Source organism: Oncorhynchus nerka, linkage group LG20 (genome assembly GCF_034236695.1).
Source record: "Oncorhynchus nerka isolate Pitt River linkage group LG20, Oner_Uvic_2.0, whole genome shotgun sequence".
NCBI lineage: Eukaryota > Metazoa > Chordata > Actinopteri > Salmoniformes > Salmonidae > Oncorhynchus > Oncorhynchus nerka.
The window spans coordinates 31,013,785-31,029,303 of record NC_088415.1 but is presented as its reverse complement, the minus strand read 5'-3'; the positions used below and the strand labels follow the sequence as shown (position 1 = coordinate 31,029,303).

The 15,519-nt window shown below is 44.4% G+C and overlaps 1 protein-coding gene across 1 annotated transcript in view; it reads left to right on the top strand.

The window, feature by feature from the left end:
* The window catches only part of LOC115102277 (nephronophthisis 4), a 219,305-nt gene that overhangs the window by 186,703 nt on the left and 17,083 nt on the right, over positions 1–15,519 (top strand). Inside the window, exons 20-27 of the mRNA XM_029622064.2 lie at positions 3,515–3,741; positions 6,858–7,047; positions 7,423–7,506; positions 8,884–9,040; positions 9,353–9,429; positions 9,853–9,938; positions 14,079–14,250; positions 14,704–14,883. Of these exons, the coding sequence (XP_029477924.2) occupies positions 3,515–3,741; positions 6,858–7,047; positions 7,423–7,506; positions 8,884–9,040; positions 9,353–9,429; positions 9,853–9,938; positions 14,079–14,250; positions 14,704–14,883 (1,173 nt within the window). The remainder of the gene's footprint in view (positions 1–3,514; positions 3,742–6,857; positions 7,048–7,422; positions 7,507–8,883; positions 9,041–9,352; positions 9,430–9,852; positions 9,939–14,078; positions 14,251–14,703; positions 14,884–15,519) is intronic.

Genomic DNA, 15,519 nt, shown 5'->3' with positions numbered 1-15,519 from the left:
CGAAGTGGCCAAATTGGTGAAGTTATACATTTTGAATGGAATAACTATATACAAAATACCAAAATGGTAAAAAAAAAAAAATACATTTACAAAATAACACTTTCAATATTTGGAAGACCCTCAGTCCTCTACACAATATTATGCTGCTGATGCCAGGTGCCATAGCACATCCATGCCCGCAGAAATACATTTGGGCAGATGAACACCACTTGTGGCAGGAGCTGGATGAGCCAGCTTCAGTGGGGGATGGACACCTTGGCACTGGGGGCTCCCATTCGGAGTCAGTGTCACTGTGAAAGAAAATGTTCAGTTAGAATAGTTTCACATATGAGCCCTGTATCAACAGGTATAATAAACAGATATATGCGCAGAGAGGTTAAGCAGTTAAACAACTCCTTTGTAAGACATGTTTTACAATGAAACATGTATGGAAACAGGTGTATTAACACTCCTCAGTTAGAAGGCTCAAGCAAGCTAAAACCCACATGGTAGCAAAACTAACTTGCAGCAATTGTTAACAAGTTAGAAATGACTTAAACACACTTTGCTGTAGGCTACTATTTACTACTAACAAAAAAATAATGTATGTCGTATAAAAAAGTTTCACCCCACCCAGTATTGTAATCAAAACTTGCCAGGAAGCATGTACTCCTTGGCTCAGACAGTGTATTAATGTGGGCTCAATAGCATCTCATTAGTTTGCAAGATCTTGAGAATCAGCTGTAAATGTGATGGAGGAAATGCACTGTGCATGTTATTCCATTGAATTTGGTATAGTTTAACCAAAATATGCCACAAGACCTAGAATTGCCTCATGTGTATCCCACAAAAAAGGTTCACTGTTAATAGCTAACTTTATTGATTCAATTCTGCAAAATTCCCAGGCTTAACTTCCCATGGAAAATTTACTGGAAATTTACCGGAAAGTTTCCGACCCTTTGCAACCCTACTCAGCTTTGGGGCTTACCCAAACTTCGTATATCTTCAAATAAAATACATCAGAACACACATCAGAATGTATACGTTTCCTGCCTTTGTGATAATATCAAGAACATATTCAGATTAACTTCACAGAACCAGTTAATAGGAAATATTTGCCTACCTTAGTTTTCCAAAACCTCCCACAAGACAGCCATTCCCTCATGTGTCTTCTCCCCCATTCGTATTTTGCTCTTGGTGTCTGTGCCACATCTGTGTCCTTTAGCAATCCATGACCTCACTTAGGGGACTGGGTTGAATTTAGTCAGGGGGGGCAATAAGTAGTCCTGATATGGTGGAGGTGTACAGGGAGGCACGGGTTGAGGTACAAATCAGTTTTTTTTTTTTTATCCCCACTCGCATTCTGCACTGCTGACTGCCACCAACAGGTATTTCAGTCCAACTGGAATATCTCCTTTACCATTGGTGTCCCTGTACTGTCTGTATGCCTGTATGACCGTGCATGGACTGTCAATGCCAAACCGCTGGCAGAGAGATTCTGAGGACTCTTAGTTTATTTGTCATGTCTGATGCAGAGGTGGTTACTGTACACTCCACCTGGTCTTTTGCAAGTTTCATCCCTCCAGACTTTTCCAGACCCAAGCTCCCTACTTTATTGCATGTTGCACAGCCCAGCATCGTATTTTACATGACAAGTCAAGTTGCTTGCTTGGTTTGCTTGCGCTTGAACAGAGCCTCCAAATTGAACCTGCTCCGGGCACTTCGTTGGTGGATGCACTGTCCTCCCCTCCCCCTCTCGTGACTACGTAGGGACCTCTTCACTAGCTGACCACCACTTAACCTTTTTGGGATAGGGGGCAGCATTTCACTTTTGGATGAATAGCGTGCCCAGAGTGAACTGCCTCCTACTCTGTCCCAGATGCTAATATATGCATATTATTAGTATTGGATAGAAAACACTCAGAAGTTTCTAAACCTGTTTGAATTATGTCTGTGAGAATAACAGAACTCATATGGCAGGCAAAAAAAAAGTCCAAACAGGAAGTGAGGTTGGTCGATTTTCAACCCAGTCCCTATTGAATTCACAGTGAGATATGGATGCAGTTAAACTTCCTAGGGCTTCCACTAGATGTCAACTGTCTTTAGAAACTGGTTTGAGGATTCTAATATAAAGGAGGGGCTCATGAGAGCTCTTTGAGTCAGTGGTCTGGCAGGGTGTCTCGGGCTTGTGACGCGCGCTCCCGACAGAGTTTGCTCTCGTTCCAGTGCTTTTCTTCAGACAATGAAATTCTCCGGTTGGAACCTTATTGATGATTTATGTTAAAAACATCCTAAAGATTGATTCCATACATTGTTTGGCTTGTTTCTATGACCTGTAATGGAACTTTTCGAGTTTTTGTCTGGACGAATTGCTCGCGCCTCATGAAGATGGATTACTGGGCTGAAGACGCTAACAACAAGTGGCTAAATGATGGACTTTATGGAACAAATCAGTCATTTATTGTCGAACTGGGATTCCTGGGTGTGCCTTCTGATGAAGATCATCAAAGGTAAGTGAATATTTATAGTGTCTGTTGACTCCAAAATGGCAGATATTTCTTTGGCTGGATTGGGCTCTGAGCATCGTTCTCAGATTATGCTTTTTCCGTAAAGGTTTTTTTGAAATCTGACACAGTGGTTGCATTACGGAGAAGTCTATCTTTAATTCTGTGAATAACACTTGTATCTTTTATCAATGTTTATTATGAGTATTTCTGCAAAATCACCAGATGTTTTGGAATCAAAACATTACTGCATGTAACGCACCAATGTAAACTGAGATTTTTGGATACAAATATGCACATTATTGAACAAAACATACATGTATTGTGTAACATGATGTCCTATGAGTGTCATTTGATGAAGATCATCAAAGGTTAGTGATTAATTTGATCTATATTTCTGCTTTTTGTGACTCCTATCTTTGGCTGGGAAAATGGCTGTGTTTTTTTCACTTGGCTATGACCTAACATAATCATATGTTGTGCTTTCACTGTAAAGCATTTTTTAAATCAGAGACTATGGGTAGATTAACAAGATGTTTATCTTTAATTTGCTGTATTGGACTTGTTAATGTGTGAAAGTTACATATTTCAAAAAAATATTTTTGAATTTTGCGCGCTGCCTTTTCACCGGAATGTTGTCGAGGGGTTCTGCTAGCTAGGTTAAACCTGTTTCAAGATCAGTTACTTACCAGGCCGGCCTACCCCATAACCTGTATGTACAAAGAAGAGATCATGTCTGAAATCAGTGTGGCAGGATAGGATGATTACACAGTAGTATCATCACACTTTTACGTTAAGGTTTTTTGGGGGGGCCTGGAGAAATAATGAATAGACAATTGATTTAACTCTGATCGCTTATATTATAATGTTTACAGTACAAACAGTGAGACAATAAATTAATCATGCTGCGAGAGGTACCGGATCTGGGCAAATGAGTGCCAGTACAAACAAAGTCAAATATGAGAGGTGCCGGCAGATCCAGCTCAAATAAAGCACTGATTCTATGGTCTCTCCACTTCTTTTACCTTCAGGGCCGCCGAGCAGAGCGTGCCCAGTTGGCGCGGGACCTGCGCCTGATGCATGCCTACAGGGAACGCAGTAAGGCAGAAGGGATCACCCACATCCTGAGCCAGGCCATCACCATACACCACACCATCTACGCCACGCTGGGCACCGCCGAGTACCTGGAGTACGTCCTCCGCAACCCCTTCAACACCCCACAGACTGTCACCATCTATAGCGAAGACCCCGAGCTCAGGTATGCAGGGGAAGGGATGCTGGGGGGAGTGGAGCGTGTGTGTGGAGTTTGGTGTTTGTTAGAGTTTGTGTGTGCCTGGTGTTATATTTGGGGGTTGAGAGGGAGAAATAATATTGTAAACAATTGTATTTAAGCAGGCTGCAAAATACCATCAGACTTCGTTTATATTCAGTTTATTTTAGTTTATATTCAGAATCAGACTTTGTTTATATTCCACAGCACGTTTAACCAGGAGAGAACAGGTGAAGTCTTACACTGGCTATCAGTTGCCCTTGAACCAGATACATAGATAATGCTGGAGAAATACAGTCTCTCTCTCCCTCCTCCCCATAACCCATTATTTCACACGCAGACACACTAACCACCACCCACACATATCCCACTACACACACCCCACACTCCCCCACCCCCACCATCTCCCATTATGGATTCTTCTCAGATCTGCATGGTGTTGGATGGATAAGCGTCCTTCATGTTGATATACAGAAGAGGGAGGACTGGAGGAGAGTAGCGGTGTGATGGGGGAATGAATCATTATAGCATTAGCACCGGCCAGTAGGCTCTCCGGGTCTAATTGGGGATCAGGAAACACCAGAGCTGTGCTACGGATCTGCAAGCTTTCCTATCCCTGGCCGCTTAAAGGGCTGCGTGCCAACGTTAACCACCAGATATGACACACTGCCGCTGACACACTTAAAGGGCTGCGTGCCAACGTTAACCACCAGATATGACACACTGCCGCTGACACACTTAAAGGGCTGCGTGCCAACGTTAACCACCAGATATGACACACTGCCGCTGACACACTTAAAGGGCTGCGTGCCAACGTTAACCACCAGATATGACACACTGCCGCTGACACACTTAAAGGGCTGCGTGCCAACGTTAACCTCCAGATATGACACACTGCCGCTGACACACTTAAAGGGCTGCGTGCCAACGTTAACCTCCAGATATGACACACTGCCGCTGACACACTTAAAGGGCTGCGTGCCAACGTTAACCACCAGATATGACACACTGCCGCTGACACACTTAAAGGGCTGCGTGCCAACGTTAACCACCAGATATGACACACTGCCGCTGACACACTTAAAGGGCTGCGTGCCAACGTTAACCTCCAGATATGACACACTGCCGCTGACACACTTAAAGGGCTGCGTGCCAACGTTAACCTCCAGATATGACACACTGCCGCTGACACACTTAAAGGGCTGCGTGCCAACGTTAACCACCAGATATGACACACTGCCGCTGACACACTTAAAGGGCTGCGTGCCAACGTTAACCACCAGATATGACACACTGCCGCTGACACACTTAAAGGGCTGCGTGCCAACGTTAACCACCAGATATGACACACTGCCGCTGACACACTTAAAGGGCTGCGTGCCAACGTTAACCACCAGATATGACACACTGCCGCTGACACACTTAAAGGGCTGCGTGCCAACGTTAACCACCAGATATGACACACTGCCGCTGACACACTTACAAGGGCTGCGCTGACACAACGTTAACCACCAGATATGACACACTGCCGCTGACACACTTAAAGGGCTGCGTGCCAACGTTAACCACCAGATATGACACACTGCCGCTGACACACTTAAAGGGCTGCGTGCCAACGTTAACCACCAGATATGACACACTGCCGCTGACACACTTAAAGGGCTGCGTGCCAACGTTAACCTCCAGATATGACACACTGCCGCTGACACACTTAAAGGGCTGCGTGCCAACGTTAACCACCAGATATGACACACTGCCGCTGACACACTTAAAGGGCTGCGTGCCAACGTTAACCACCAGATATGACACACTGCCGCTGACACACTTAAAGGGCTGCGTGCCAACGTTAACCACCAGATATGACACACTGCCGCTGACACACTTAAAGGGCTGCGTGCCAACGTTAACCACCAGATATGACACACTGCCGCTGACACACTTAAAGGGCTGCGTGCCAACGTTAACCACCAGATATGACACACTGCCGCTGACACACTTAAAGGGCTGCGTGCCAACGTTAACCACCAGATATGACACACTGCCGCTGCCGACATGTTTAACACAGAACCGGCTGCCGTCTCTCGAAGAGGCATTAGAGAGTAAAGAGTGAGACATTGAGGTCTTTTCTATCAAATCATAGATGCTTACTATTATACTATTACCCTTTTCACACGACTGAGCCAAACTGAGATGTGCTGGCCTGGTTACACATCTACAATAGTTGGAACGGAAAAATATATATCTTAGCCAGCACAGGGTGGGTCCTGTATTATTAATCATCTGTGTCATCTTTCTCTCTTATCTTTCTCTCTCTTTCTCTTTGTCTCTCTCCCTCTCTCTTCTCTTTCTCTCTGTGTGTGTGTCTCTCGCTCTTTCTCTGTGTGTGTGTGTGTGTCTTGTTCTCTCTTTCTCCACTCCTGATGCCATTTCATTCCCTACTGAAGCACGCACACACGCGTACACATAACTTTTTTTTAAATACTTTTCGAAAAGGTGTGTGTGCGTGTGAAGTTTTGTTCTCTAATTAGCTACCAGACTGGAGAATGGGAAATTGTAGTAGTAAGAGCTCATTGAAATGGTCGACTAGCTCCAGCCTTTATTTAGAAGGTGGGGTTTTGGAGAAAATTCATACATTTTTCGTCGTCTATTGAGAAATGTCCCTTCTCCATGCCTGGAGGTTGAGCCTTTGAAGTTAAAAGGAGCCCCCTTTTCCTTTATGTATTTGCGCGTTAAATTTGTGTACTCAAAGAAAATAACTTCTCTATACCGCCCAGTCTGTGTTACTTTTTTGTTCCCCAAGATCTCTCCCCGGGAATCCATTTCGTGAAGAGGTTTGAAGATTTACAATGACTTGCCTACCGTTTACCAATCAGGCCATATATAATTGAAAGAAGAGCAGTGTACCGATAAACGGTTGGCCTTTGGAGGTGTGACCGACTGCTGACCAGCGAGGATGCTCCTCTCGCTCTCTTCTTTCTTCTTCTCATCTCTCTGTCTCTCCTTTATCTTACCTTTCCATCTCTCTCTCTCCCTATATTCTTCTCTCCCCCCCCATCCCTTTCTCTTTTAACAGTGTTCTCTCTCACTCCCCTTTGTCTGTTCAGTGTCATAACGGACTGTGACGAGTGGAGGTATTTCAAGACACTGACCAAAACCTTAACCCCCCTGGAGGAGGGCATGTTCCACCTCAAAGAGGGCACGCTTGCCCCCCAGGTGTACCTGCGGCCCAAGGAGAGTGTGCACGTCCCCCTCAAATACCAGACCTTCGTCTCAGACAACTCTGTGGTTCCCCAGGTAACCTAATGTGTCGCCATGACAACCCCGACAGTCAGACGTTAGAACACAGGCTTTAGTTCATCAGTTCGCCCAGGGATATTAGCCAGAGCCTGACTTCTATTACTGGGGTGAGAAAATGCAAATATAGGGTAAATATAATAGGATTAATGCCATGTGATTGGGTTAACGTAATTGAGCGTTTAGGTTAACAATACCAAGTTAGAGTTTCTCTTGTCCGTACATCTTATCGGCTACTACGTCTTTCTCTGTCCCTACAGATTGTACACTGGTGCTTTACAGTTTTATAACCTGCTGTACATTCCCAGTTGTCTTGGTCGATTTAAAAGATGTATACATGTATTATTTATGTGTTTGTTTATCTACGTCTTGCAGGGGCCGAGTCTCATACCCAGTGGCAGAAGTACTCAGGTGGCCAAGAAACATCTGTCCAATACTGTGCTGGCCAAGTCAATCAAGGTATACATGGACAACCCAACCTCTGGATAAAAACATGTCCAGGGGTTGTTTTTTTGCATTGGGATGAATGCGGTCTCTGTTTTAAAGGATTTCCAGTGTGCCGTGTGAGGGAATATTGTCTGTGCCTTAGAGTGCCATATGATAATTATTTATATTCACTGTTTATTTCCTTTTGTATAGTTGAAGAATCCTATTTCGTGTCTCTGGAGGCTGGAAATATGCTAGCTAGTGTTTGTATTTGTGATGCGTCACAGATGTTCGCTTCCCATGATTATAAATAAACCTCTCACAAACTAGATTATTTATAAACCTTGTCAATCTTGAGTTTGAACTTGTTTTAGAGATACATCTCCGACTTTACCTGTATTCCTGCCTTCCTCAATTAAGTTTAGTTAAGCCTGGTTTAGTGTTTACCACATGGTGTCCATCAAATGTTTATTTGGTCTCACTTTAAAGTACTGTAAGTGTCTCAAATACCTATGTGTTTACATGGTACTGTAGACACTCGCATTGTTATAACAGTGTGGGACAAGTAGGTTTTGCTGCACTTGATTGCCTGACGCAGTGGAATAAATGGAATAGTGCAAACCCTGTCATTGGGCACTCCATGCACACTCAACCAAATGCTCAACGTTTTTGGATAAGAACTAAGGTAACACTACTTAAAGCCTGCAGGTATATAATGCTTTATAACCGTCTTGTGCCAACAACCCTCTTTTGACCTACACTATCAATTCTGAAATCGGCTGGACTTATGCCCAATAGTACCTGCTAAACACGTTATGATAACATATGCGAACCCAATCTATCATCACATTCAGTGTATTGTTAAAGCGAGACTCTCAAACACAGTCAAGCCTGACTTTAAACACATTGTGTGCCCCCGATTACCTACAGGCCCAAGTTTCTGTCCCCCTTTGATGATGCGTCTGAAAGTGCTGTGGGTTGTGTTAGTGTTAAACTGCTGACAGCTGTTGGGGTTGTGTGTCAGTTTCACTGGGGCAGTGGGTTAAATGGAAACTGACCTCTGACAGACAGAAATCCTTCTCACAGCAGCAGTACTGTGTGTGTGCATGCATGTGTGATAACGCAAATGAGAGGTCCTGTCTTTGCACTCTATAACAATATGTATCAATACCAGACTTGGGTTCAAATAGTATATGTTTTAAGTTTATTGTAACTGTATCAAGACTGCTATACATAAAGCATCCTCCTCTACCTTACCTTGAGTTGTCTATGTGGGCCAGTAGTGACAGCATCCACGATAATCCGTTGTTTACTATCGCTACAGGCAGCAGTAAGCATTATTATTTTTCAATATGAAATCTCCACTTTCCTTTGTCGTCCACCCTTCCCTCTCCCCAACCCTACTCGCAGGTGACATTCAGGGCAGAGGATGGTAAGCCGCTGGCCATCTGCCAGGTGAGCGTGGAGCCCACGCCTCACGTCATTGACCAGACATTCCGCTTCTACCAGCCAGAGTTGTCCTTTCTGAAGAAGGCCCTGCGCCTTTCCTCCTGGGAGAGAACGCCAGGTGCCCACTATTAGCCCCATTAGCCTAGCTACACACACACACACAAATAGACAGACATGCTAACACACACACAATGCAATTGCAGACACTCACACATACTGTACATACACACACACACAAACACAGAGAAAGAGATGCAGTCACAGACATACACACAAACACACACAAACGCACACACACACTCGTCACCAGTTGTCCACTAAATGCTCAGTTTGTTCTCTCTCCCTCTCTTTTATCCCCCTCTATCTCTCTCCCTCTCCAATGTTCTCTCTCTTTCTCTGTCTGGCGTGTTGGCCCGGCCGGGGCCACCAGTTGGAGACACAGATGCTGGGTCTCAGATCTCAGTGCGCTGCAGTGACCCCAACGTCATCTGTGAAACAAAGATGTTGGTAAGAGAATGAATGGAATAATTTGCTCTGATAATCGGGCCAGCACTGAAACTGGGGTGTGTGAGTTAATTACGATGGCAGCTTTCACTCCATTTCCCGGGGGTAACCTCAGGGGGTTCACATTTCTATCTATCCCAGCACTAATCATCTGTTCACCAAGCCCTTGATTAGTTTAATCTAAATTGTTAGTGCTGGGATGAAACGGAAAGGTGTTCCCCGAGGAATGGATACTAAATTATGGAACTGATTTGCTAAGGAAAACTAAAATGTGCAAGGTTTCAGAATTCAAAAAGAGGCTAACTGCTGTGTTTCGAAGACATTTGTAATTGAATAACATGGGTATCGGCCACTGAAAACATTCCACGAAAGAGTGGATTTCCACTAAATGCTTCAATAAACCTCAATGTGATTTCTCTTTGACAGGCACAAGGGGAGCCTCAAGATGTGTATTTAAAAGTGCCGGGCAGTCCGAGCCCGCAAATCCGAAAGTTCTTCGTCACAGTGTTCACGTATGTATCCTACATAAGCACACACACACACACACGACACATGCACACATAGATGCACTACACGTCGACACCTGCTCGTTGAACATCTCATGACAAAAATTATGGGCATTAGTATGGAGTTGGTCCCCCCTTTGCTGCTATAACAGCCTCCGTTCTTCTGGGAAGGCTTTCCACTAGATGTCGGAACATTGCTGCGGGGACTTGTTTCCATTCAGCCACGAGCATTAGTGAGGTCGGGCACTGATGTTGGACGATTAGGCCTGGCTTGCAGTTGGCGTTCCAATTCATCCCAATGTGTTCGATGCGGTTGAGGTCAGGGCTCTGTGCAGGTCAGTCAAGTTCTTCCACACCAGTCTCAACAAACCATTTCTGTATGGACCTCGCTTTGTGCACAGGGGCATTGTCATGCTGAAACAGGAAAGGGCCTTCCCCAAACTGTTTCCACAAACGTAGAAGCACAGAATTGTCTAGAATTCATACATTGTCATTGTATGCTGAAGATGGCCCTTCAATGGAACTAAGGGGCCTAGCCCGAACCATGAAAAACAGTCCCCGACCATTATTCCTCCCCCACCATACACTATATATACAAAAGTATATGGACACCCCTTCAAATGAGTGGATTTGTCTATTTCAGAACAGATCTCACATCTCATAACAGATTTGTAATGTTGTTCTTCTTGGTAATGTTGGGTTTTTGATCTAGTGCCCAATAGATTCTCATTCACTCCTTGAATCCCAGAATCGCCCAGAATGCACCGCGCGGCCCATTGACGTAGGATGGGCAACATTTCTTTCCTTTTATCCTGACTAGTCTCCCAGTCCCTGCCGCTGAATAACATCTCCAAAGCATGATGTTGCCACCACCATGCTTCACCGGTGGGATGGTGCCAAGTTTCCTCCAGACGTGACGCTTGGCATTCAGATCAGAAAATCTTGTTTGTCATGGTCTGAGAGTATTTAGGTGCCTTTTGGCAAACTAAGAAGCTGTCATGTGCCTTTTAATGAGGAGTGGCTTCTGTCAGGCCTCTCTGCCATAAAGGCCTGATTGGTGGATTACTGCAGAGATGTTTGTCCTTCTGGAATGTTCTCCCATCTTCACAGAGGAACTCTGGAGCTTTGTCAGATTGACCATCGGGTTCAATCTGACGAAGTAGGTTTGTACAAACCTACTCATTCAAGGGTTTTTCCTCATTTTTACTATTTTCTACATTGTAGAATAATAGTGAAGACATAAAAACTATGAAATAACACATATGGAATCATGTATTAACCAAAAAAGCGATTCTTCAAAATAACCACCCTTTGCCTTGATGACAGCTTTGCACAGTCTTGGCATTTTCTCAACCAGCTTCACCTGGAATGCTTTTCCAACAGTCTTGAAGGAGTTCCCACATATGCTGAGCACTTTTTGGCTGCTTTTCCTTCACTCTGCGGTCCAACTCATCCCAAACCATCTCAATTAGGTTGAGGCCAGGTGATTGTGGAGGCCAGGTCATCTGATGCAGCACGCGATCACTCTCATTCTTGTTCAAATTGCCCTTACAGAACCTGAAGGTGTGAGGGGTCATTGTCCTGTTGAAAAATAAATGATAATACCACTAAGCGCAAAACAGATGGGATGGTGTATCGCTGCAGAATGCTATTGTAGCCATGCTGGTTAAGTGTGCCTTGAATTCTAAATAAATCACAGACAGTGTAACCAGCAAATCACCATCACACTTCCTTCTGCATGCTTCACGGTGGGAACCACATGTGCGGAAATCATTCGTTCACCACCTCTGTGTCTCACTAAGACACGGCGGTTAGAACCAAAAACTCAAATTTGGACTCATCAAACCAAAGGACAGATTTCCACCAGTCTAATGTCCATTGCTCATGTTTCTTGGCCCAAGCAAGTCTCTTCTTATTATTGTTGTCCTTTAGTAGTAGTTTCTTTGCAGCAATTCGACCATGAATGCCTGATTCACGCAGTCTGCTCTGAACAGTTGACGTTGAGATGTGTCTGTTACTTGAACTCTGTGAAGCATTTATTTGGGCTTCGATCTGTGTTGCAGTTAACTCTAATGAACTTACCCTCATGAGAGCCAGTTTCATCATAGCACTTAATGGTTATTGTGTTTGCACTTGAAGAAACTTTCAAAGTCCTTGAAATGTTCCGTATTGACTGACCTTCATGTCTTAAAGTAATGATGGACTGTTGTTTCTCTTTGCTTATTTGAGCTGTTCTTGCCATAATATGGACTTGGTCTGTTACCAAATAGGGTTATCTTCTGTATACCACCCATAACTTGTCATAACACAACTGATTGGCTCAAACGCATTAAGAAGGAAAGAAATTCCACAAATGAACTTTTAACAAGGCACACCTGTTAACTGAAATGCATTCCACCTCATGAGCTGGTTAAGAGAATGCCAAGAGTGTGCAAAGCTGCCATCAAGGCAAAGGGTGGCTAGTTTAAATGGTTACTACATGATTCCATGTGTTATTTCGTAGTTTTGATGTCTTCACTATTATTATTCAATGTAGAAAATAGTAAAAATAAAGAAAAACCCTGGACTGGGTAGGTATGTCCTAACTTTTGACTGGTACTGTATCTGTCATTCTCATTGAAAGCAAGTCTAAGGAGCTGTATATATGTTCTATGTGCACTATTTCTATGCTTCCCATGAAGTTTCATTTTTGCATCTCTTAATTTCATTTTTTTACACCAGCTTCAAACAGCTGAAAATTAAATATTTTTGGTTATGGAAAATATATTTAACAGCGGTTTAGATGGTACAATGATTCTTTACTCTATACTTCCTTGTTTTGTCAAATAAACTGAAATGAGGCAAACCATTTAGAATTTTTCAACCAGGAAATGGTAGAGTGATTTCTACATAGTGCATCTTTAATAATTCAAATTTTAAGTTATTAGTTCAGATGCACATGAAACTGGCAGGCGAGATAGCAAACTACCGGTAGCTAATTACTGTAGCTGGCTAATTAAGTTGATCATAATTTGTGACACACCCAGTTTTATTTTGTTTTAGTCCACACAACATGTCACCACTAGTAAGCATCTGATGAACAGCAGGGGAAACAAAGTGTTGCTGACAGCCATAGAGCTGGGCTTTTTTTGTCCTACCAGGTCTGTGAGAAAGTTCTAGCTCGTGCATCCCTGTATCCTTCCACTGTTGTCCGTTTACGTTGTGCATTGACTTGAACCACCCCCAGCCACATAACAAGCAATGTAAAAGCTGCCAATGCAATCCGAGCACTGGGCACCAGGCTGCTGCTGGCAGAGTAGTACTGAACAGCTTATTTTGAACAATATATTTTTGAAACAGTAAAATGTACACACATTTACCACACTTTTATGAGCATTTTAAGCATAAATAGATCCATTTAAATTGTACAAATAATACATTTGTACTATTTGTTTTATACATTTTTGGACCAATCGCGTCGCCGCCCCTAATGCCCTAATAAACGGTTCGCTACTGACACACACACACACACACACACACACACACACACACACCCCATTCTACCCTTCCCAGTGTGGATGAAACTGATGGCCGTTGGTTCCGGCGATGATCCTCTGATTAGATTGCTCATGCGGGGCCTTAATCTCATTGATTTAATCAGTATGTCGGATTCACCGGGCTGATTGCTTCACATGGCAGAATCCATTTTCCTCATCAATCTCCGAACAGGCTGACTTCTGTCTTCTCCCCGGCCTGTAATCTCAGGGGAGGGATGATTAGGCTTAAGGGGCATCCTTTGACCTCCATAGCCACAGCTCATTCTGGAATCACCATTATTAGAGTCAACTGGAACTCGACGCAATGAAAATGATTCCTATGATATCTCCTAGCCCGGGGCTGTGTCACAAATCACACCCCGTTCCTTATATAGTTCACCACTTTCGACCAAGGCCCATAGAGCTCTGGTTAAAAGTAGTGCACTTTATAGGGAATAGGGTGTCATTTGGGATGTAGCCCCCGCTATCAGACGAGGTGCTCAAAAATGAATAAAATGTTGATGTCTCTTATCGCCACAGAGATAAATCACCTCATCATTAGTTCCGCCCTCCTTCTCTCATTATGAGTCGCTCTGAGACCTAATTGTTTTCTCGTCTGATGTCTCCATAGTGATAAGTGGCTGGCGGTGCCCGCCCAAGTCTGGCAAGTATATGTGCACTTCCTGCAACGAGTGGATATCAGCTGTGTGACTGGCCAGCGGACCTGTCAATCACTGCTGATACGGGGCACCCAAGCCACCCGGAAGGTCCGGTGTTACACCTCGCACCCACAGGAGCTCAAGGTACAACTGGCTGTCCGGTGTCTCTCTGCCACCCTGGTTGATAAAGTTAGGCTGTGTCCAAAATTGCACCCTATTCACTCCATAGTGGCCTACTTTTGACTAGAACCCTATGGGCTGTTGTCAGAATGGAATACAGTCATGCTCACTGTAGAGAACGATATGTATGTTTTATATGTTTTCACCAAAGATAAATATTTAATGAATAACTGATTTAGAGGCTGGCTCTAGTCTATATTTCAAAGACTATATTTCAATGGATTATTTTGTTGCTCTTAGCAGGTAATCTGACTGTAGTATGTATTGTTATATGAGTGAGAGTCCTACAAAGGCTGTTGAACCCATCGAGCAGGTTCTGTGTTTTGAGCGGGTTGAATGGGAGCAATGTTCCTCTCTCTCCCCATCTCACCCCCCCTTTTCCCTCCTTCTCTCTCCCTCCCTCGTCCCCTCTCCCAGGTGGACCCAGCGGAGGTGTTTGTCCTCCTCCCGGGTGTGGTACAGGACCTGCAGCTGTGTGTGTGTCCGTTGCAGGCGGGCAGCCGCTTCTGCTACCTCACCGTGGTGGACGTGGAGCAACACACGCTGGTGTCCTGCTGGCTCCTCAGCCTCACCTGTCGCCTGCCCATCCTCTCCAAGGTGAAACCACCCACTGAAGCTCTGTCTTTCTCTGCCTCTCTCGCTCTCTCTCTCTCTCTGCCTGTCTCTCTCTCACTCTCTCTCTCTCTCTCTCTCTCTCTCTCTCTCTCGCTCTCTGCCTGTCTCTCTCTCTGCCTGTCTCTCACTCTCTCTCAGTATCTATCCATCTCTCTATCTTTTTCTCTCTGTCTCTTGCTCTCTTTGTCTTTGGCTCTTTCTCCCATACACAGTCTTTCATTCGGTCTTTCTCACATAGACACTTATTCACACTCACACACACCGACATATGGACCTATTACACACACACACTCACTCAGACACTTGCACTGCGGCTCAAAGTAGGATAATGTGTCCCCAAAAAATGCTCAATAGAGGACACCTGCAGTTTAAGGAGAGCGAGGTAAAGAGAGGGAGGGAGAGAGAGGAAGAGGGAGCGAGAGGGATTCCTGGCAACGGAGATGTCTGGACTGCGTCCCAAATGGCAACCCTATATTCTACTACATAGTGCACTACTTTTAACCAGAGCACCGTGGGTCCTGGCCAAAAGTAGTGCACACCTGGCCGAAAGTAGTGCACTATATAGGGAATACGGTGCCATTTGGAATTTGTGCCATGCTCTTTAAAGGTGTCTCCTGT